Here is a 23,570-nt window from a genome sequence, read left to right as displayed (position 1 = left end):
CAGCAAGACTGTACGGAGCTTAAGACTTGAATGCTGTTATAAAAAGCGCACTTAAGTTGGGAGAGTGACAGTCCTTTCCACACTGACGTTACTGCCTAGGAACTAGCAAGTGTCACTTGCCTGTGTTTACTTCCCAGCTCAGTTTAAACTTTACAGCACATCCAAAGAAACAGAGAAACTGCCAAGGAGGTGATCTGATGAAATGGATGGGTCTCCTTGCTCAGCTTAGTGTATGTGCACAGCAGTCCCAGCTTTGGGCTGGGCTAATTCCCAGCCTGTGTGTGAGGTACAACATAGAGCGCTTGCTGTCGTTGCGCGTTGTGGGACTGCTGAAGCTTTTACTATGGAGATTTTCATACTGTAGCTGGGTGCATGAGCATTTGAGCAACTTCCAAATGCACACACTGTGTGCTGGTACAGAATAAGTAAGACCAGCTTCAATTTTGTCACTACAGATGAAAAATCACACGTTATACTGTGCTTGGCGTAAAGACAGTTTGGTATCGCATACACCAATACCCGGTACCTTCCATGTGTTGGGAACCCGGGTGGAAGGTATTACAGTGGTAGAGCAAACTAAAACTTGTCCAACATTAGTTTTTTGTTTGGTTTTTTTTTTTTCCCACATCGGGCCGAAGAACAAGGATGCAGTTCAGTGTCAATAGCCTATGTAATCTTTGACTGCTTTTTGAGATGGCTCGTTAGGATGATTTCTTGGCTGGAAGCTTTGGAATTGGCCTGAGATCACCAAGTCATGGGCTATGAAAGACCTGTTAAATAATAACAACTATCTTATTTCTTTACTGACTTGGACCATGCTCTGCCCAGCAGCCTGGAGAGGAACTGCTGGTACACGGCGTTGCCAGCTGCAGTTAAGTATAGAGGACGGCGTGTAATCTCGGGTACTGTTGTGTTGCACTGTCTACACCACTCTCTTTCCAGTTTCAGTTTACTTGTTTGAATGCTCTTTATAGTGTATTCTGCCTATGAAAGTTTAGTTCTGATCGTGGAATTGCTTGTGGAGATCTGATGCCATCAACAGCTTTGTTTCTCCACATTTAGGACCTCAGGAGCCAAGTACCTGTGTTTGCATCGCTCTGTGTTGCGCTCCCTTTTCATGCAAAGGGGCAGTTTTGTGCGTTTCTTATGTATAAAGACAGCAGTTAGGTGCTCTTTGGAAATCTCCAGTGCTCTAAGAAAGGTTTAAGCCTTGATTAACTTCTCCAAATATACCCGAGCTTTACAGTGGACACCATAAAAGCACACCAACAACTGCTATATGCTAGCATAATTGCTTATTTGCAAGGATTTTGCAGTCTAAGAAACACCGTGAGTTCTGGTACTACAGCTCCTCAGTGCACAAAGCTGTTCATTTTTCTGTGGTTTGGTGGGGGTTTTTGGGGTGTGTGTGTGTGTTTTTTTTTTTAACACCCCCTGTTGTAATATTTCCTAGCTCTTCCCAATTGCTTAAAAAAGTTGAGAAGTTTTTAGACAGGTATTCATAAACACTGAGAAAGCGTAATACCTTATTTGCTACTTTAAACTCATTAAGGTCCAGAGGAATTTTAGTAGCAGTGCAGTTCCTCTGGATAAAGGACTGTGTTGCTCTCCATATTCAGTGCCTAGCATCATGCAGTCCTGCTCGTGGAATATAAACTCGGGGTGCTGATGTAATACAGATGTTAATCAGAATTTACAGTAGTTGAACTGAGCTTGGAATTTAGCTGAAGGGACTGAAACAGAGCATTACTCAAAAGCCACAATTACTGAGCCAAACTTTCTGCACTGAAGTAAACTAATGTCGAAGATGCATTACACCCCTAACATCTCTAATATAAAGTAAGCCCTGCCATGAGAACATGGTAACAGTAGTCATTAGCCTTTACCTTTGGCTGTCTGAGTAAGGGCAAGGGTTATATAGATGTTAGTCTGCTCTCAGAAAGAGGATTTAGAAAAAAAAAAGAGAGGAAAAAAAAAGCTGGCTCTTCTTAATAAACTAGTGTAATTACAGATCTGTTTAAGTAGAGGCATATGATACGTATGTTTGTGACAATTTTCCAGAGGGATGGTTCGCGTAGTGCTAAATAACCAGGCTCATTTTCCCATAATGCAAATGTTATTCACAAACTATTACCATAATTGATGCACCGAGCCACTGTAGAGTAAATAATGTGTTGTGTGTGGGAAGCAAACTAGAAGTCAATGAATATTAAAGAACAAAATCTCATTTTTAAAGGGAAACTTCGCAAGAATTAGAATTACTTTGAAAATCAAATGGCAATGCAAGATCAAATCGACTGGTTGTTTTTTAGTTATGTGTACATGCACATGCATAAACACACGCACTTATGGGCTGCAGTCTCCAGTCTGGTTCAGTCAGGGTATTTTTTTCTGCTTGGTGAGTACAAAGCATCTCAGACCCGATCAAAGCAGAGTGGTGTATGGGAACCTTCGAGTAGCATCCAGTCTCCTGGGAGCTTCCCAGAGAAGTGGGTTATGAACACGCTAGACCTCTTGGCAGGGTGTTTTCTGTTGGGTGAAGGGGAGCTGGGACTGGTTAAGCCCATTTTTGGGGAGATATTGGTTGTTTCTTTGTCTCTGCCTTCCTGCACTGTGCTGGGGTACTTGTTCTGTGTAAGACAAGAAGAATCTTGAATCATGCAAAAACCATAGCAGGGATCACATTAGGTTTATACGTCGTTATGCTCGTGATGGCACAGTGTGAGTGCACTGCCTGGAGGCTGTTGTGGTTGAGATCTGTGATCTGCTGGTGTGCTATGTTGCTGGGCATGGGTGCGTGGACCTCACAGTGTACAGAAGGACAAGGCTTTACAGTTAGCCCTTGATTGCTCTCCCTGTGCACAGCCTTGTGACTCGGTAAGTGTTAAGTAGGTTACAGCACTTATTGCTAAGGTGTAAATTACCCTGTATCCATTGCTGAATGCAGGAGCTATTGGCATTGCAGGCTTATCTATGCTGGTATGGATTTTTAGAGTAAAACGTTTTTCCTGAACAGGACTTGATTTAACTGTGGGCATTAGTGCCCTGCCATCTAATTCCTTTTTATGTTCAAAGGCAACTTGTGTTAGTGCTTAAATGTATATACGCACATTGCATGGAAAGGTTGCATTTTTTTTTCAGGCATTGCTTTACTTTTTTTCCCCCGGATATATTGCTCCCTCATCCCCGTTCCATGTGTAAATGAGGGAGATATATACAGACAACTATATAATGTATTGCAGAGATGTATTCCAGTAGGACGAAATGATGGAGTGTCACAGAAATGACTGCTTCTGCTTTTGAGAACCGTGTCATTTCAAACACTTTTGAGTGCTGGTGTGTTCTCAGAAGTGAACTTTTCTCCAGGTAATAAAACCCTGGCCAAATACCGCTGTAGCTCTAGAAACCAGAAAGCCAGGGAACAAACTGCAGAAGCATTGTGTAGGATTACAAAAGCATCATTTGATCTTTTAATATCATAAGCCATTTTGTCCAGATGGCAATTATTGTTATTTTTTTAAATTACAGATTATAGCACTGCACCTTCTTTTTCAGAAAGATTAAAAAGACATTTTAAGCAACCTTTGCCTCCCATTGCTGAAGATGCTCGCAACGTGACTTCCTGGCACAGTTACATATATATCATATAACGTCAGTAGCTTTCCTTATTGTAACCTGATATAACTCAATGTGGCAGAAGTAACATATTGTGAGCCATCATGAGCCTAGCTCTTGTGTGCCAGGCTTATGGGCTGTCCTTCTTCCATCTCAGTCTGTCTCTTGCAGATTGTAAACCACTAGCAAATGTCTGTTTCTTGTCCTCTGTGGACTGGATCAAGGTGTCTTTGAATCTTTCAGGCCTCTGTGGTTGTGCCTCCTAGCCATAATTTCACCTAGGAAGCAGAGCACGTGCCCAAGCTGAGTTATCACTCACCGTAACTCATTACAAATTGGCACTTTGCTGGGGGAGATATAGTACTTCAGACTGCTTTTCTCAAGTTAATCTGTACTCTTTCTCTTTGAATCAGGTAGCCTTACTTATTAGGTTTTATCCTAGTCCCAGGGAAAAGCAGCTGTAAGACCTGACAGATCTTACAGCAGGCGGGGAAAATGTTGCTTGCACTTCTCAGTCATTGCAAAAAAATCTTTCCATAAAGCGTGGCTCTGCCTGCAGGGATGCAGGGGTGGCGTTGGTCTCCTTCCAGACTGCTTCGTCCTGCATCTTGTCTGTCTGAAATGGTGCCAGTCCTGGGAACTTTGATACACGGGATGCAGCTCATTCTGTGCCTGCTCTAAGTGGATATTAAAGCAGAAGAGCTTTTGGATACTGCCAGCTCAGCCCATGTTGAGTTCAAACTAGTGACCTAGAGAGTTTTTTTTAAAACATGCACAGAAGTACAAATTGACAGCAGCATGTTTATGATGAGATTTTTCAGCAGCACTCAAGATGAAAGAGCAGATGGTGTTGATGGGAGCGCAGGGTTATAAGGTACAAGATGGGATTGTTATCATGTTAATAGCAAGACAGCAAATCCCACAGTGCTTTCTATTAGCCTGAAAGATGATAGTTCCCTGTTGGCCTTCATGTGAACCAGAAATGTCCAGTAACGGGGGCCTCAGGAGGCTGTGGACACCTTATTGGTTCAGCGTGTTGGTTCTGAGATGTAACCATCGATTCGTTAGGGTTTGGCCATTCTGACCCTTTTCCTCCCTGTCCATGCCCTGGGAAGCCTTTTAGGATGTAAAGGAGTTTGAAGACAGAGCTGGTGTAGTTCTGGTTTAGTTCTAAAACAGAAACACTGCTACAGAATTCACTTTGAATTGAATCTGGTATTTGCTAGGTTAAAGCTCGGGAAGTGCTGGGCATGTTGGAAGGCAGGCAGACGGAGCTTCAGCACTTGCGCTTCCTATAAAGTAATCCGTATTACTCTGTGGTTCTCTGAACTTGGGGAAAAACTTTCTCTTTTAGTCAGCTTGCAGATCCCACAGGCTTTGCTCTCAGCTTCAGATAATCTTGCAGGGATCACTGCTTTGGCTGGTATATTAGGAGCCATTCTGAACTGTGAAAAACATTTCAAAATCCTTTTTATTTATACTTATTCCAAATTGCCTCCCCCCCATCCCACCCTCCCCCCCAAGGCTAATCATAGAAATAGCTGTAAACATTTTCTGGAGATGGGATCTTGCTATTTATCTAAACTTTGTTTGTGCTTGTTGTTTATGTCCTATTTTTTACAACATCCCCACACTTCACTTTGCTGGATGGGAAGTGTGAAAGTTATTATGGTAATAGGGATTGAGATGATTTTCTGCTCCCATAGTGCCAAGGAGATAGGAATGGATGTAACTCATCTTGGATGTAGTCCCTGCTGCATATACATCATCTTGCTTTAGCCTCCCTGCACACATAGATACATGCACAGAGGTTCGTTTTGCTTGGTGGAAGGGTCAGTGCTCTTCAGCTTGCTCCAGGATCAGCATGGCTTGGCTCCACCATGTGCCCTTGCAAGTGGGTTCTTTGGGGCGTTTATACTGTGGCAGGTACAAGGTGAAATAGTGCCCAGTTTGCTCCTTCCTTCCTACATAGCACCAAGAAAATGTTAGTCTGACTTGACAACAAACCCGGAGTCAAAGAGAAGAGGAGGAGGTATACCCTGCTTTTAGGCGACTTAAAAATCAAATTGGTACTGCTCGCTGTTTAGTTTGCTTGCATTAGTATATGATTAGCTTTGTCATGGGGAATAATTGAAATGAACACGGATCGATATCTAAATATACATTAGGGTGTATTAAGAGGCTTAGAACCAATGGTTTGTTAAAAAGGAGGTTATTTCAGTTCCTCTGTACACTGTCTCACATTCAAAATGGTATATTAGAGTATGAAAAAACCTACTGAATAAATCAAAAGATGATTATTCTGGGAGAATTGCAAATATTCTACCAAATATGGTTCCTTTTCTGGGGCTATATAAAATCAAGTCTGGATTTTGGCTGTACAAACTTAGAATCTGAATAGTACATTATTTCCTGTTATTGATAGGTGTTTGAAAGAGGAGGTGTGGGATAACACAGTTTTGGAGCACGTTTAGGGATGAATTCCTATCCAAGGTATTGTTTGACTGCCAGTGTGTCCCTAACAAGTGAAGGTGAATTGGCCAACAGAAGTGAAGCTGTTGTGTGATGCACCATATAGACAATATGAGACTCAAATACATTTCAGAAAAAGCGCTGACACTGTAGGTTTTGAATTAAATGGTGTATTTTGCTCAACTGCAAAGATGAATGCAGTGTTGAAAACTTAAGCTGTCAAGTACTTTGTGTACCTGTGCAAACCTAAACAGCTATTAGTATTATAAGAAATAACCAGGTTCTGCTGGTGCTGGCTAGGGGCTGTTTGTGGATGCTAATATTGGGGGTTTCAACAGTGTGACTAAAAATGAGCAATCCTGTGGCATGATCGGCTCTTCCCTGCCTGGCTGGGGGACGTGATGGCTAGAAATTCTGCATCTCTGTTCCCTGTGCTGCACTTGTCCTTTGATTACAAAAGGACAGCTCTCGAGGATGTCGTTGTGCATTTTCCTGAGATAAAATAATAGCTCTGTGTTTTGTGACCCTGGAACTTTAGGTCCTGCCAGATGCTAATGAACCAGTGGAAAACATCCAGGGCCTGGTAATTGCTTTGAGCCACAGCTGTTTGTGCTTGGTACACAGTGTCAAAGCTCGCTTCTTCAGTGGCTGCACCCTGTGATACTGCCCCAAGGTCCCCGCGGGGACTCCTGGGTCAATGCAGTGAGCAAACTTCCTATAATTGGGTACAAGAGAGCGTGGTGTACGTGTGGACACAGGCAGCTTGGGGATGAGTCATGCTCTTGACACCACCTATGTGGTTCACATTTGGTGTCTGCAGTAAATCCCAGGCAGTGCTAGCAGGCAGGGTGTCCTGCTGCAGGGACTGGAGTTACAGCAGAGCCCTTCGCAGAGTAGCAGCTAGGAAGGAAACGAGGCTCTTGCACTGACCTGATCTCATTCAAACTTACAGCCGGATCTGTCCTATTTATTCATTTGCTACTTCAAAAACCAGCTTTTTAGGTGCAGAAAATAGAAGGTGCTAATAAAAATCAGTGGTTTAATTTTCTTTGGGTGTGTGTTCCCTGTAGGAGACCTTCTCATCCACTGTTGTCTTTGCAAGACACAATTTTTGATGTTTCCATAGAGCTGAAAAAGGCTGGGGCATTTTACCACCCTTTTAGCATAGGTTAATTCTCCCACAGAAATGCAGAATTAAACTGAGTGTGGGAATACTTTTCTGTGGCATCAATGGAAAGTCATTTCTGACAGCTACAGCCGTGGATAGCAGGGATTTGAACTACCTTGGCTGAGTTGCACTGAGGGGGTTTAGAAGGGACTTGCTCACCCCGATGCCCTGGCTGAGCAGGGAAGGGCAGGGTTCTAACTGCAGAGCGGGGCTGTGCAGCCTCATCTCCAGCTGCTGCAGCTGGGGACGGACTAGGGCATCTTCCCATGTGCAAAGCTGCATAGGAGTGTTAAAGCCATACAATCAAATGAGGTGACTATTATTGGTCAATATTGGTATTCAGATCCCTTGTCTTAGTTTATGAGAAGTTCTAAAAACCTCTGTTCACAAGTGAATGCGTAGCCAGGCTCTCAAAGTTACAGCTTTCATATGATGCAGTGATGCCATTATCAGTATTGATAGTACTTTTTAGGTGGGTAATATTGACAAAGGTTTCAGGATCTGTCTCATCCACTGTGTATCTCTGTGCGTGCATATAGTTGGACGTAGTAAGTCAGTGGTGCATGTATTTATTCCATCTCACTCTGCCTGTGAAAAAGATACCTATACCTAGAAAAGGTGCAGAGAATGATGAAAAGGTTCTGCGGAGACATGCACTGCTTCCCTACAAGGAGAAATGTAACAGTCTGGGAGTCTCCAGTCCCCAAAAGGTGTGCTATAAGGGAGACAAGAAAAATCTGTAAAATCATAACTGATCTGAAGATGATGAGAAGCAAATCATTCTCTTTTTTGCAGGATAGGATACTGCGAGACTCCCACTTAAATAACCAGACAGCTGGTTAAAAACAACAAAAGAAGGTGACTTTGTCCTATTGCATATAGTGAAATTCTGAACCTCCTTCAGCATCTTATGGAAACATAAAGAGATTCAACTACTGGCATGACAAAATCAGGTCCATCTGTGTTATTAGACGTGTTACTGCAGGCACATCTTTGGACTTGAGATTTCTTACATTGTCTCCTTGTGCATCTTAAAGTGTTTGGGCATAGCATGCTGGGCCAGATAGTTCTGCTCCAGTACAGCACTTTCTGTATACAGCGGAAATACAGTAGGCTGATTATATTCATCCTGTAGTTTGCAACTTGATATTCACTGCTCTATGGCATACTTAGAGCTAGGAGATTTGCAGCAAGCTGCAACCAAATCAATGTGTCTCATTAAACCAGAGACAGGGAATTGGGCAGTGCTTCTGAACGGACAGAAGAACAGCCTGATAGATGTCTTCCCGGGATTTTTTATGCATTAGTTTCATATTGATAGTGGTGGTTGTTTCGTTGTTGTTGGTTTTTTTTTTTAAAGGGTCTTTACAGATATTATTTTAAAACATCAGCCGGACAACATCAAAGCTTAACAAGTGGGTATGTAGAGGGAGGCTGAGAAAAGGGGGGGGGGGGGGAGCAGAAGAGAGCCTGACTCCTGATTACTTGCTCTGGTTACATGGTAGCATTACTGCAGCTGCAGAATGGGAAAGGAGATATTTGCTTTATGCTTAAGAGGCTTTATTGTTTCTAAACTATATATAGTTCAGTAATCTTTCTTTAGGTGGGGGAGGGCATTGTGGGACAGACCTCCAAAGCATTGCCACCCTGCTTGGTGGGAGAGCGAGGGGTTAACACGGTGGTGTAGGGTTCTCCGAATGGGCAAGCTCATTGTCAGAATAATGTTTAGCCAGGTGTTAATCTGTGTCTGGAGGGAAGTGCTGGAATTCATTATTCATCCCACTGGGGGAGGTCATGGTCCTGGGAGGCTGCCAGCGCTGGAGCCAGCCTCCTGGCTTTACTGACATGTGCCATTTGTGATGAATGCAGCTGAAGTCCATTTGAGGAATTCTCTTGTCAGGCAGCCAAGCTGACAGCGAAACGCAGAGCTAAGGCATTCAGCGAGCTCTGTTGCAGCAAGCGAGATCGCGCTCAGTGTTGGGAGGGCAGGAGGGGACAAAGTGGAACCGCAGAAGGAAAGCATCGGTTTTTCTTTCTGTCCTTTTTTTTTTTTTTTTTATTTCTCCCACCTTCGCTTCCCCTAAATACTGTGGTCTCCTTGGAAAATCGCTGGCTTTGACAGAGGGAGTGCCGGCACGCTGCTTTTCATCAGCAGGATAGGTTTGGGTTGCTTTTTTGTTTTTAACGAGGGCAGGAGGTGAGACAATGATCAAGTCAAGTTGGTTCTACGTCAAATTCAAGTATGCAGAGAAGGTAAGTCGGTACATTTTCTGCTGCAGTCTTTCCCAAGGGATTGCTGCGTGGTCGCCTGCAGCCCCCTTCTCTTGACAGAGAGCTCTGGCCACCAGCAGAGCGAACGCCGCTGAGAAGTTTCGCTGGTGAATTTGTTTTCCTATGGCTTGATAGATAACGCCGTGCCGAAAGCCGGTGCAGCGCAGGGTACTTGAAATGTCACAGCCGCAACTTCAGCATGGTGCAAGTGGAAGAGAAAAGAAAAGCTGAGATCTAATTCCTATGGTGCTGTGTCAGTTAAAAAAAAAAAAAGCAGTGGTAGAGATGTATTTGTTTTTCTCGTGTAGAGCTTGAAAGCAAGGACTATTTCTTGTTCTGTAGAGCCGGTTATGAGATGTGACCTGCTTCTGCAGGGAAGTCGGTGCTTTTCTTCTCCTTTAGTAACAAAGTAAGTATTTAATTGTCCATAATTATTACTGGAAGAAAGAAGTTTTATTGATCAAAAAGTAATGAGATCTATTCTAAGGCTGTTTGCTGGGGGTTTTACTGCGGGACTTGCTGCATTTCCTGTTGCACAGAACACAGTGCTTTCTGTTGGATTTTCCTTTAACACTCATCTTCCACTTTATCTTGCCTGTCCCTTGGTACCCAGATGCCCGGGGGAAACAGAGGGACGGGGATGGGGAGAGGATGGACCAAGATTTCAGCAGGGACCTGCTTGACAGAGATGCATTTTCACTGAATATCTCCCTCGAGGGTTTCCTGCCCCAGGTTGAAGGCTGATCTTGTTGCCAGTAACGCTGAGACCCAGTCACAGTATTTGGATGTAGCTTCGCTGTTTTCTTTAATCCAGCAAAATAGGGAAAAGAGCAAGACAACTTTTTTGTGAGAATACTGAGAAGCCTCACTATCTGTTCCCTAAACATCCTTGAGCAGTTAGCAACTTGCTATTCTTAGAACAGGGGGAAAATCCATGCATGTGCTATTAGGCTGAAATTTTCTATTCTGGCAAATAGTCCCACATTGATTTATTTCTTGTCTTTGTGCCTCAAGTTATACCGCACACAGTGAAAGCATACATATTTCATTTAACAAGAAGCATATATGTTTCATTTAACAAGATTGTCGTATCATTTATCCCAGGCTGCAAATAGCGTATTTAACAAAGTCACAGATTTAACTATTCCGTTTTCATTTGTTCTGGGCAGTCTTACAAAGGCAATTTGACTGCAAAATCCACTTTATTAGGCAGTTATATTTTATCTCCTTGATGGTTCTCTGCAATATTTCTATGTTCTTTAAAGTCATACCAGACGTATAAACATCTATATCAAAACAAATCGACTCTGCATATTTAGCATATGAAACTCTTCCTGGAAATAAAAATCTACTCAAATCAGTAGTTTTTTTGCCAGGGGATTTTTTTTTTTTTTTTCCACCTTTACATTTTGTGATTCGATTTCTTCTTTTTTTTTTTTTTTTTTTTTCTGAGTTCAGCCAGAAAGCCCTCGAGTCCCTGAACAGAGCAGATAATGTTCCTGCTTTTCTGTCACTGCCTGATTCTCTGTGTGTGTTACATAACCTGTCATACCAGTTTTGTCAGAGACAGATATTTTCGAGATCTACAACCTGGGAAATTTGAACATGGATGAAATCCAGGAAACCCATTTAATCTGTATTCTTCCTAGAGTTACTTGTGTCTTATAAGATTTTCTTCTGATTCACCAGGGAAGTTGCCATGTCTGTTCATCTTGGGGGGGGGGGGGGAGAAGTCCAACCCCAAAACCATAATGCACACACTCAGGAAGACAAAAACTGAAGTGTGCGCCTGGTCTTTTATTGAATTTCGTGTGTGGCAAGAGACCAGTCGTACTTTGCATGGTAGTGGGGGTTTCCTAATGGAAGGCACTTCAGAAATTTTGGTCTTGGCTATGAGGTAGGCACATACCCCCTTGCTAAACACAGGATTTTATGTCAGCTTTCTTGTTGCGGTTGGTGCTTGGCCTATTCTGCAGTAGCTTCAAGTCTTCGTGTGAAAGTTGTGCTAGTGTGACTTAGGTGTGAATTGACGCTGAATTTATTAAATGGGTGCAATTCTCTGGCTGGACACTGTGGGTATATGATCCATGAAACAAGTGCTTCTGCATTAGTGTAACCACATTGGTTTAAAAAATTAGGTCAAATTCTTTCACAACTCTTCGATGTCGTCAAGGTTTTAGAAATTGGGTTTATGTTAGCTAAGCTGAAGTACCTTTGAAATTCTCAAACGAGCTTTTAACAGCAGTTTGTCTAAATGGATTTAAAATCTCACTTGGAGATGCAGTTTCTCATTTTCAGTTGACATAAGTGTGGGCTGCTGCAGGAATGAGCGTTCCCACTCCAAGCTACACGTTGTCAGCGGTAGTGCTTGTGCAGCCGTGTGGTGACATGTGTCCGGGAGCTGATCCAACTGGAACTGAACAGGTTTTATTCCTTTTTTTGGGGCTGGCTTCATTTTCAGGCAGATCAGTGTGTGTCCCAGTTCACCCCAAGTATACAGCCGTAAAGGATGTACCTGTAAATACCTGGTTGAGGATGAGTAGAAAGGACAACAATGTCTCTTCTGGCAGCAGCATGTGAAAACTAAATTAATTTAAGTTTACTCTCCTCATTTGGAAGTGTTATATAAACTCTGTTTAAGGGAGGTCATTTCAGGTTAGGGAAAGGTTGGGTCTCTGCCCTCACGTCAGTGCAATATCTCAGTTAAATCAGAACTAGAACTTTTCCTGTGTGTGCCACAATACTGACATTGCACTGCTCCCTCTTAATTCTCTTGTAAAGAAGTTCATTGACATTTTTATTAGCTGGCTGGCTTTGCTGAAGTTGACATCCTTGCCTCTGGCCATCACAAATTTTTTTTTTTTTTTCCTTTGAATTGCTTTGGAAGATTCTGATGTCTGAAGACCCGTCTGTGACAAAGCTTATATATTTATATACATGTCAAAGGTAACTCTGCAGGCAGCTTATAGATTGTAAAATAATCCTTCACATATGGATTGTCAACCTGTTTTATTCTCTTGGCATCACTGTGCTTTACTGCTATAAACTGTTCTGTTGATTGTGTTTGAACGCTGCTCATCCCATCTCAGTTATCCGTAGCCTCTGCAAATAGACTTGAACCAAGGTTTGGTGATCTAACTTGCCTGAAGCTTCAAGGAAATTCAACCCTCACGGGTCTTCTGGAAGCTTTCAAACTCATTTCATCCACCTGGCACCTTGAAATCTCTTAGCCAGTCAACTTGTGTCATCTGCCTGCCTGTGCAGTGGCTGTTTTATACTGGTAGGAAAAAAGAATGGTGCCCATGCATTTGTGGCTGGAACAGAAGGCCTGAGAAATGGTCTTTAACTGTGTTTGGATGTTCACCTTTTATCCTAAAGACATGTTGGAACTGGAAGCAGAAGAGGTGGATGTTGGATAAACTGATGTACTTCGGCATGTTAGTTTGCTCAAGTCATCCAAACAGTTTTTTGTACATTGTGTTAGACAAGCACTGTAAAACGATTTCACTGCAGCACATTTTTAATTGTGATTAAAATAATCAGATAATAAAACTAACCAAAGTAGAAATCTGTACAACTTCATCTTGAGTCTATTATCAAGTTAATTGCAAACATTCTATTATACAAACTTCAAGGGAGCCTACTGGAGAAAATCCAAAGTCTTTATGTTTACCCTTTCAAAGATTTAATATAAGGTCATTTGGACACGAGCCATTTTTACATAATACCCATATTCAGTCTGAGTGCATTTACACTGTAATTAAAATTCAACAGCTTCATACGAATAGTAGTGCTGACACTAGGAAATCAGTTTGATCTGAGGGGGGAAAAAAAGGCAAGCTCTTGGAAACCTATGAAATTCTAGAAAGTGTGGGAGATGTGTGGAGAGAGGCAGTGTGAGTGGGCAGTCTGGCTTCACGTGATGCTGCTTATACGTGAAGGAGCTTATGGATGAAGTTGGAGGACTTGAAAGGTTTTGCTTTGTCCTTGAAAAGCCCTGTCCCTTGTTTGAGGTTCATTGATAGATATTGCTGAACTGAAGCGAAGCTTAATTTTCCTGTTCCCAGCAGTGCCCGAGGGAGAGAAGTGCTGTATTCCTAGCTGGAAAATTAGATTAAAACACCCAGTACCTAGATACAGGGTACATTCATTTCTTCCTCTATCGTAAGACTCCCACTACTCTGAAAGGCAGTTTACAGTTTTGACAGCTAAAATAAAAAGCCTTAAGGACAAGCAACCACTTTGAATGTTCGAAGGGCTTCATTTCCAGCAGAAAGATTTCAATTACAGTCATTTTCCTTGAGTAAGTACAAAGAGGTAAATGGAACCCCTGTTTCAAATGTTAAACTCGCAGACTACATTATTACCAGTTGTACTTTGAATGTAAAGGATAAAGCCAATCTAAATCAAAGCCCTGATTCAAAATTACTTTTTAAGAGTATGATGAGGTCTGCACCCAGTAATTCAGCCACTTGGTATTGAGCAGCACATAGCACATCAAATGTGACTTTCATTAGATTGTGTTGCTCTTCTGGGGGGATCGAGGCAGGAAGCATCTTTCTCGACAAGCATTGAGAGTTGCATCTTGAAAAGGCTGCTCTGCAGCTGGAGATTCATATGTTGGCTGTATTTTTAGAGAATTTAGGTTTCTTTTTCTTTTTTCTCTGACTTTGCTCGTTGTCTTGTCTTTTATAACAGTAATTTGGCAAAGATTTGGTTATTTATCTCCTGTGTGGCACAACCTCTCCTCCCTCCCACTCCCTGCAAAAAGGTTTTTCATCTCAGGACCATTTCCTCCCCTTGCTGGGGTAGGTAACACATTTTCACAAGTCTATGGTTTTTCAGACTGGGTACTGAAATGTGCACAATGTTTGTATAACACAGGTGCTCAAAAGAGCTGGATAGCCAAGATGATAAATCAGTCTGGTGACCTGAGCTCACCTGAAACATTCATTTTCCCTGGAATGATGAACTCTTCCAGAAATCTGTACCCACACCTTGATCAAGTCGGGGATAACTGCTTCAGTTGGTGACTTCTTGGGTCAGATCTATGCCCAGAGGCATCAGAGGAAGGGCAGGGAGTTAACAAGCCTGCTCCTAGAGCAACTCCCTATTCCATGGAGGCTGGTCCTCTTGGCACTCAAACCATCCTGGCTAGTGCCTGGGAGGTGGGAACCCACCTGTTTTTTCCTCCAGAAGTGTTTGCTGGAGCTAGTTGTGCTAATTTTATTTATTTATTTTTGCTACTTCTTTTCTTCATTGCTTTGTAGATGGATTTCTGCAGGTGTGAAATCAGATGTTACTCTTTAAACTGATGGAGATGATCAGCCAAGGGTTGTGTCTTCCTAAATTACTCAGCACAGACACCTGGTTCAGTATTTTTATCACTTTTAGCTGCTGAAATTTTTCCTTTCCTGCCTATGAATATTAAAAGTTTACATTTTTTTAAATCGTGTTGCAACTGTGACTGCCAGCGTTTTAGGGAAATGAGTAAGATTTGTCATTTTATGTGCTTGCATACAGATATTGGGCCTACTCAACAAACTCAGGAAAATAGATGTAGGAGTTTACTTTACTTGTAAATACAGATTATTACAGATGTGCCCTTGTGCTTCAGGAGCCCAGACTCACTTGGACTCAGCTGCTTATCCCCGCCTGGTTTTGCTGGGTGACCCTGGGATTGCCATTACAGCCCTATCACAGAGAATTGCCTTGCTTCGTATTTTGGCTTTTCGTTATCGTGTTATGATTTTATCTGGCATTTCTGTGAACATAAAGATGTCAAAGGACAATAGGTGCTTGCTAACAGTGGATGCAGCCCGCACCGCTGCTGCACTTTGCTTGAGGCTGGCGAGTGGATCTGAGCAACGTTTTTCCCTTATTTTGGCCTCAAAGGCTGGGTTTGGCTGGCACACCAGCAGTAAGCATAGGCTTGCGTCTCCATGGCCGTGTGTGCCCAGTGAAAAGTAGGCAGGGCTGAAACCCAGAGGAAGAAATGCCATTGCCAGTGCAGTTGCCAGCCCCAGAGGGATGGGAGGTCAGCTCCTCACAGCAGCACTGTTCAGCCCCACAAACCACACGTGTATGTGCTTGCATCGGAAACTGCCCCTTGGTTTTCTTCTGCTCCTGGGTCTGCCAAACTGACTGCAGTTCAGCCAAAACTCCTGCAAGGAGTAACCTCCTGCAGTGTGAGCAATGATCAGGTCCCTGCTCTGCTCTGAGTCCCTCCCTTTATTTCCGCACTATGTTGTTAAATTAAAAGTGGTGGATGGGCCATGGAATTGGCAAACAGGTGCAGGCTGCAAGCCGCTTAATCTCTGTGTATGTTATATTCTCTACCTGGTCCTTACAGTCATAAAGTTAGCTCAGATTTCTAAGTGTTTGGAGGAGAACACTGAAGAATGTTGGACTAAGTAATGTTTACTTATTTATTTTGATTTAAATGGATCTTTCCCCAATTCTGGCAGTCCTTGGTACTTGGACCAGTTCTTGGGAGAGCTCTTGTGTGGTTTTAGAAAAGGGCATTTTAAGTCAGATGTTAAATCTTCCTGATTTCTTTCAGTTCTGCAAATTGAACGTTTGCAGTTTGCTTTTTGCAATAAGTGGTTATCACTAACCTGTCACATTTTGAATTGAAGAATCAGAAGGCTCTATAGGTTCGTTTGGCTTTGCTGGGAATATGGTAGAGATTTAAAGGACTTTTTTTTCCTTGAATCCAGGGCAGTTGTTGCATCCTGCGTATCCTGCGGGACTTGCAGCAGCCTGGCATGGCCAAGTCATTAGGAAGTCCAAGCACCACCCCTTTTCCCCTTGATGTTTCTCACAAAGGGAGCCACTGCAGCAGAACTGTTAGCATCTTGGTGTCACTTTAGGATCCTCCCACCTATAAGCGGGAATATGTGTGGGGGGGTTTCCAACTGGATCCAGCTTCTGGACAGCTTTGTCTTTAATATGGTTTGGGATCTAGACCTGAAACTTTTCCATTTTTAGTCCTGGTTTTTTGCATGTATTTGTAAGACTAAGAAGAATTGCATACTTATGGGAATAGTCAATGGCAGGTAAAATAGCAAGAAAAAAGAGCCCTGTTACATTCTTCTGATGTAAATTTTTAATGAAGTGTATTTTCTTCTGTTAAGCAACTTTTACAGCCCACTGCACAAAACATACAACCAAAAAACTTTGCACAATGAACTGCATGTAATAGTCTAGCAATGCATCCATTACACATTTTTAGGTATGTAATGCATCTAATCCATTTTTGCATGCATGGCAGTGTAGCCTTCAAAAGGTAATTAAAATTTGCAGTCTTGCTTTCATAGTTCCTTAGGTTTTCTTCAGATTGCAATGCTTTGGAGAGCTTCATTAGAAGTGGTTTCTCCTGTAACAAAAAGGAAATACAATTTTAAATGCATTAGGAAATACAATTTTAAATACATTAGAAAGCTGGAAACTTTGTATCAAAATTTCTAAAATGATTGTACAGTGATTGGTATCAGTGAACACTGTTCTTTAGCACAGCTGGATTGAAGAGTTGGTAGATGATAGACTAGGTTGTAATAGCAGTAATAAGTACATTAAATAACACTTTTCAATCCAAATAATTAGAAGTAAGTTTTGTAGCAACCAGGTGGACCATGGATGTAGCAGTATCCTTTTTATGGATGACCAGACTCAGCGGTGTCATCACCGTTTGTGTGTCTTCTACACGAGGACTCCTGCCTGAGGGCCCTTGTTTGAAACCAAGGTACTGCCTTCGCCTGCCTGTCTCCCTGCCGGCCAGCCACCCTCTGGGAAGTCAGGGACAAAATGGATTTTCTTTTTCCAAGCTAGAGGCCCATTGTCCCTGTTGATATTGAGCAGTAGACTTGGAGATGCTGCCAGTCAGAGGCATGATGTTGGTGACCCTACCAGCAGTCTTTTGCCTCAATTTCAGCATCCCTGTTCTGAATTTCTGCTTCCCAAGCTGCTTCTGTTAAAAAACTCCAGCTCCCATTTGACATCTGGCCCCACACCGCTGGGCTGGATCTTGCTGACCTCTGCTCAATGATGCAATAAAACTGCTAATAATTGTAGCAACACCCTCAGTATTGAAGGCATCTGAAAAAGTGATATTCTTCATGGTTTCTGGGAGCTTTGGCCAAACAGGGTGTGCTTTCACCACTGTGCCAAGAGCTGGCAGGCCTGGGAGTGTGCTTCAGGTTGGAGTGATGTGGGCAAGAACTTTCTGAGCCTTGTTAATGTGCTGTGCCTGGTGAGGTCTACCCTGAGGTGAGTCGGTGCCACTGGAAGACAGAGGAGCGTGCACCAGCTACCTTCTCTTGGGCAATGAGCCGTGGTAAGACCTTCTGCTGTCTGGGAATGACTGTTTTGGGGCCGGTAAAGAAGCAGAGTCAAGCATGTTTGGGCACACATAAATGCAGAGGAATTCCTCTGAGTGGCTGTTCGGGACACAGCTTTTGACTTGTGGTATGTTTAACGCTGTAACCAGTTACACGTAGGTACTTCGTAGATTAATATTCAGGACACAGTAGATGAGAGAGGCTGGCTGGGGGGATGTCACACGCAATCTGTTCATCTAGAATTATTTTCTGTTTTGAAGCTAGATTCACCAGTTCTGTAGATGGGAAGAAAAACTCTGATTTACTTACTCTGATTTTTTAATTTTTTATTTCCCCCCTCCTGGACTTTGTTTGCCTGAGGGCTAGTTCTGCCCTTTAATTATTTAAGAACTGGATTTTGTTTACCGTTTGTAATAAAACTGATAAAATATTAACAAGGTGCTTGTGAATCATTTTAAGCAAATTAAAGCTTTGAAAGACTTACAACTGCAAATATTTGAAAATTGTAAAGCAGAAGAATAAGAACAGACCAGATCAGATAATCAAGTTATTGGATTTGTTTGGGAGAAAAAATAATCTTCTTTGCAATCAGATGTGAGAGCAGCATTGTCTGCTGTATCAAATATTTATGTGTGCTTTTAGAAAATTTGAAGATACTGGTTGTATGAAACAGCACTGGGTATGTTAAAATAATGTTTTATTACGGTGGGGGGTAGCTGCATGGGTTGATGCATAGAGCATGGGTTGGAGAAGGGATTCAGAGTGGAAATACATGTGTCTTAAGTTCACCATAGTGGCAAGCCTGTGCCAAAGCATGTATACCTTATGCTGCTTTTAAGGACTGTCTTGACTCTCGCCTAAAACAATCCTAACGCCTATATGAAATAATGGACTGAGCCAATTTCCATGCAGGAGTGAAATCAGGGAGGTTCTAATGCCATTTCTATGCAAGAATGATCTTGGGATTGTAATGGATATTTCCATCAAAACATCAGCACGGCGCTCAGTAGTAGTAAAAAAGACTAACCACCTAAAATATTGGGAAATATACTAAGAATGGAACAGGGGACACTGGATTAGAAATCCCTGATTTACCTGCATCATGGACACATTGTGCAGCTCTTGTCCTCCCCTCTCCAAAGTCTTGCAGACACTAATGCTCAGAGAAAAGCTGCAAGGCTGTTCAAAGGTGTCGAACTGCCTCTGTGTGAGGAGGAACTAAATGAACTAGAACTCTTCAGCTAGGTAAATAGGTAAAGGAGATGTGACAGAGGTCTGTGAAAGCAAGTGGGACAGGGAGGATGGGGATTGTTCATTGCCTTCCGACACAAGAACTCGAGGATGTCAAAGGAAGTCGATAAGAGCCAGGTTGAAGGAGATCAGAAGTAGGTGGTTCTTTGTGAAGGTGTTGCAACTGGTTGTCAAAGGAAGTTGTGGATGCTAAAAGTTTACGTCGCTTCTGGGAAAGTGGACAAATTAATGGAAAATAAATGAACTGATTGCCACTGAGCAGGCAGAAACCACAGCAGGACCTCAGTGAGCTGGAAACGACTGGAGGTGGAAGCAAGGGGGAAAGATGTACATATATAAATAGAGACAGGCAGGAGTATTATATATACTTAGCCTATTTTTGTTCTCTTCTTTTGGACATCCATTTATGGCCACCGTTGGAAAGAGGATGCTGCGCAAGCTGAGCCTTTGATCTGGCCCAACACAGCCGTTCGCTGTGCTGATGGTGCTGGGGCAGCTTATTCTGAAACATCTTGTCTTATATGATGACTGTTATATAAAACTGGTGTTCTTCAACACCCACCAAGCTTAGCTGCTATGGATTTGACTGTGTTACCTTAAAACAAAGGCATATCATGCAGTGATTACAGCTTAGTATTAATAGCTGGATTCCTAATTTTCTGCTGAATGTGCTCTGGGACTGGGAGGAATCATCTTATTTCTCCTATGTGCTTCATTATCTTCACCCATAAAATGGGTGTGAATGCATGCACGTTGTCAGGATTATTATCTATGCAGTATTTTGGGGAGAATTACAATGCATTGCTTCGAAGCTATTGGACAAGATACAGTACCAAGAGAAGGCAAGCAGCATTTCTGTTTCAGTGTCCCCAGAAAAGTTTCAAGATGGGTGAATTATTGCATTACAGAGCTCTTTAGCACCCCAGTGAAAAATCAGTACAAACCTTTAAGCCTAAAATTATGTTTACAGTTGAATGAGGTGACAGGAAACTTTTGGGGCAGATGAGGAGAGTTTGAGTCTAGTTAAATGGAGTAATTTTATTCCTTTGGGAAAGAGCTGTGAAAGCTAACACGGTAACACAGCAGGTTCAAAGGTCTGTGTGTAGATCCTAATCTGCTTAAAAGTTGGGGTAGAATTTCACTGACTGTATCATAAACTCGAGTTCAGTAACCAAGTAGTTCCTTTCTTGAACATCCAAATATAAACTGTGAAAGAAGACGGAGGAGTTTAAAGGAGGTGAATTAAGATCTGCCTATGTACAAATGCTACCTATGACTTACTGATGATAGAAATATTCCAAAAGCTCTGTAGCTGGTCTTTCCCCCCCCCCCCCCCCCTTTTCAGCTGGCATCTTTGCATGACTTTGATGGCAGCTCTAACATACCTTGTTAAAGTTATGCTTCAAGGCAAATATCTAATCTGTAGGTCTCAGCAATGTTTTAAAATGTCTCCTTTTATTTTCACCTGTAGCTGATTTTTCCATTTTGCTCTGCACTTTTGCAAATGAATTATAACCAGCTAGAGCTCACACACGTGGGTAGGGTTGACCTCCGTGTTGGAAGAGGGCAGTGCATCCCCATTCTCAGGGACCGATGGGGGGGTGCATGTGGGTTGCCTTACTCTCTGGCTTTATTCAAGCAGTATTTGTAGCTTCCAGTGTTCTACATGATGCAGATGTTGGAGATGAATAGATAGTGTTTCTATTTCCTTGTTTAGTGTTCTGTAATTTTTCAGTGTTGCGATCAATCTTTGTCCAGCCTTCTTGAAACTTCACTTGTGTTTAGTGTATTCTCTCTGATTGTCAATGATTTCCTTTAAAAACCTAGGATCCGTTCCATCTGGTCCCAGGAACTTGGCAGCTTGCGTGGCGAGCAATAGCTGTTTTTTTTCTGTGAGTACTAGTACAGAGAAGTCCATTCATGGCTAAAAAGATTAAAATCCCTAAATTGGAAAAGCTGGAAAAATATAACAATTTGCAACTCTGCCAAGGAAGTGCTTCTTGTTGGATTAAAAAATCTTCTGACAAGTTGAAAGAGAGAGATTTGGAAGTGTAATTCAATTCTGTTGTCAATCCAGGAGAGTTAAAGCTGAAACCGTGTTAGAATACATTAATGGCACTGCCTGGACAGAGAAAATCAGCTGCCTCTCAGAGACAATTTTGTGCTGGTTTCCATTCTGCCTCAATTTGTTTTGACCTGCTTTGGATTTCCTAACTTTGATGTCACTCATGATCATCATCTGGTGTGTTCAGAAAAGGTCTCTGCTTCTGTGTCCATGGGTGCCCCTTCTGAAATAAACTGCCTTCTGCAGCAGTAAGGAAATGGGGAGTGGGATGCTGAAATAGAAAGGGGTCAAGCTGGCAAATTTGAAGAGAGAGGCATCCATATGGTACGTTGGAGGTGTTACGTATGCCTTACACTCAGAGGAAGCGTCCCCTCTTCTTGTCAGGGTTTGGCAGTAATTGGGTACAGTGCTGCAGTTCTCGGTGATAAGGTCTCTGGGTGGTGGGTGGAGAGAACTGCTTTGACGTTTTGGGTATGGCCCCGATGGTGCTTATCAGTGCTTTGGATGTGCTGTTAGGGTTGTGCTCCTGGAGATTGTGTGAAATCTTGTGGGAAGGGCAGCATTTTGTGGCAGAGCGGTGCCATCAGCCCACACCTTGCTGCTGCTTCGCTGCTCCTGCTGTTGTACTCACCAGCTTCCCAACCTTTTTTTTTTTTTTTTTCCCCACCTTCCATGTAAAAAGGGGAAAGCAAAGAGAAACCAAAATCATCAGTCCCCTTGGCTGAAGGTTCGGGTTGAAGTTTTGTTGTTTGGTCACAGAAAATGGGCTCGTTCAGTGCTCAGATACCACTGTGGCATGTTAGTGAGAGAAATTGGGAGCACAAAATCCCATTTCTCTCCCAGCATGGACAGAAGATTATGAACAGAGATGTGGGTCCTTCCACTGTCAGTGGAGGAAGATTACAGAAAGAGATGCTGTTTTCGTGACCTCATCTGGTAGTCACCTCTGAGACCAGTAGCAGGTATAAATCTATATCTCTAATAATAATCTAAAAAATTATTTGGTATACCTAAAAGTGTTCCAAAAAGTGCCCTGGCATAGTACCCCATAGATTTTCTATTCCATTCTTCTTGATCTTTTAGGTTTGCGTGGGGTTGGGACATGGGTTAATATAAAAGCTCAGTCCTTTCAAAGTCACCTTTTTGTTAAATCCCTATCTCTCCTGGCTCTAGGCAGTGGACTGATTACATGGATATCTTACAGGATCATGAGAAATATTTTAAAATTATTAGTTATGGGCCTTTGATGGGGCTGACTGCCTTGGGAGGTACTAAGTAGTAGCTTCAGCCGATTGCTGTAGGATATCAGGTAGTGAGTGACCTGCGTGTGGTCATGAACCAGAAAGGGAAGGGACAGTGAGAGCTATTGTAAAAGCTCATGGGTTCAAAAGCAGGGTAAAGTTTCCCTTCTCATTTTGGGCAACACAGACTTGGATCCTTGCTCTTCTAACTTCAAGCATGTAAATATGATGTCTGAATTGGGAATCTCATCTCCTTAGGGTCCCTGGGTCCGGGAGGAGAGAAATGAGCCCACTCCCAAGGCCTGAATGGCTTTTGAAGGTTCCTGATTTTCCTTGATAGCACAGCGGGCCCTGGCAGTGAGGCCTCTAATTTAGTCATTTCGTTTAAAGATTTGTTTAATAGGTAGGTGAAATCTTGCGTTTCTGTGCCACAGTTTCTCTCCATGAAAAAGGGATATTTTTTATTATTTCTATATCTCTGAAGGGTGATCAGGTTTTGAATGTTAGAGGCTCTGGGGTGCTTGGCTACTCTCAGAGGGGGAGATGGGCTTGTCTGCTTCTGACGCAGGCAGGAAATGTCTATTCAAATATTCCAAGTAATCCTTTTTCAGGAGAATGAGCAAGCACCTACAGATGTTCCTTGACTATGAATCTGGCAGCTTTACATTTGTATATGTTGTTTTTACCCAAAGTAGCACTTGCAGGACCCCAGAAAAGTCAGAGCCCGACTGCAGCGACACTTGGAACTGTGTGCAGTAAAACAAGGCCTGCCCTGGAGAGCTTGTCAGCTAAAAGCGCCTTACAGGACAAGGCTGTTCAAAACACTGAACAAATATAAACCCAGCAAGTCCCTCAGGGATGTAAGTGACTTTTGGAAGCGTGGTTCGATATCCAAAGCTGCACAGTTGATGGCAGAGGAGCGAACGGGAAAGCTGGCTCTGACCACAGGTCACCCACGGAGCACCAGGATGATGCCGGCTGCCTTCCTGCCTTCCCTTGCTGCACTCAAAATGAGCAGTCCTAGCACTCAATACACTCGTGGAAACTGGCTTGCAAAAACACTGTCTGCTTTGCATCTCTGAGACCAGAGGTATAAATATACAAGTTAATGTGTGTGTGTGTGTATCTTAAGAGCAGCATATCCTTTG

The 23,570-nt window shown here is 42.7% G+C and overlaps 1 protein-coding gene across 6 annotated transcripts in view; it reads left to right on the top strand.

Moving 5' to 3' along the window:
* Positions 1 to 23,570, top strand: part of AUTS2 (activator of transcription and developmental regulator AUTS2) — an 806,450-nt gene that overhangs the window by 256,019 nt on the left and 526,861 nt on the right. The window contains exon 1 of one of the 6 annotated variants that reach the window (XM_030027829.2): positions 9,148 to 9,508. The exons of the other annotated variants lie outside the window; for them this stretch is intronic. Within the exon in view, the coding sequence (XP_029883689.1) occupies positions 9,461 to 9,508 (48 nt within the window). The 5' untranslated portion in view covers positions 9,148 to 9,460. Of the gene's footprint in view, positions 1 to 9,147; positions 9,509 to 23,570 lie in introns of those variants that run through there. 6 annotated transcript variants of the gene reach the window in all.

Source organism: Aquila chrysaetos, chromosome 10 (assembly GCF_900496995.4).
Source record: "Aquila chrysaetos chrysaetos chromosome 10, bAquChr1.4, whole genome shotgun sequence".
Lineage (NCBI taxonomy): Eukaryota > Metazoa > Chordata > Aves > Accipitriformes > Accipitridae > Aquila > Aquila chrysaetos.
This window is presented reverse-complemented; position numbering and strand designations above follow the sequence as displayed.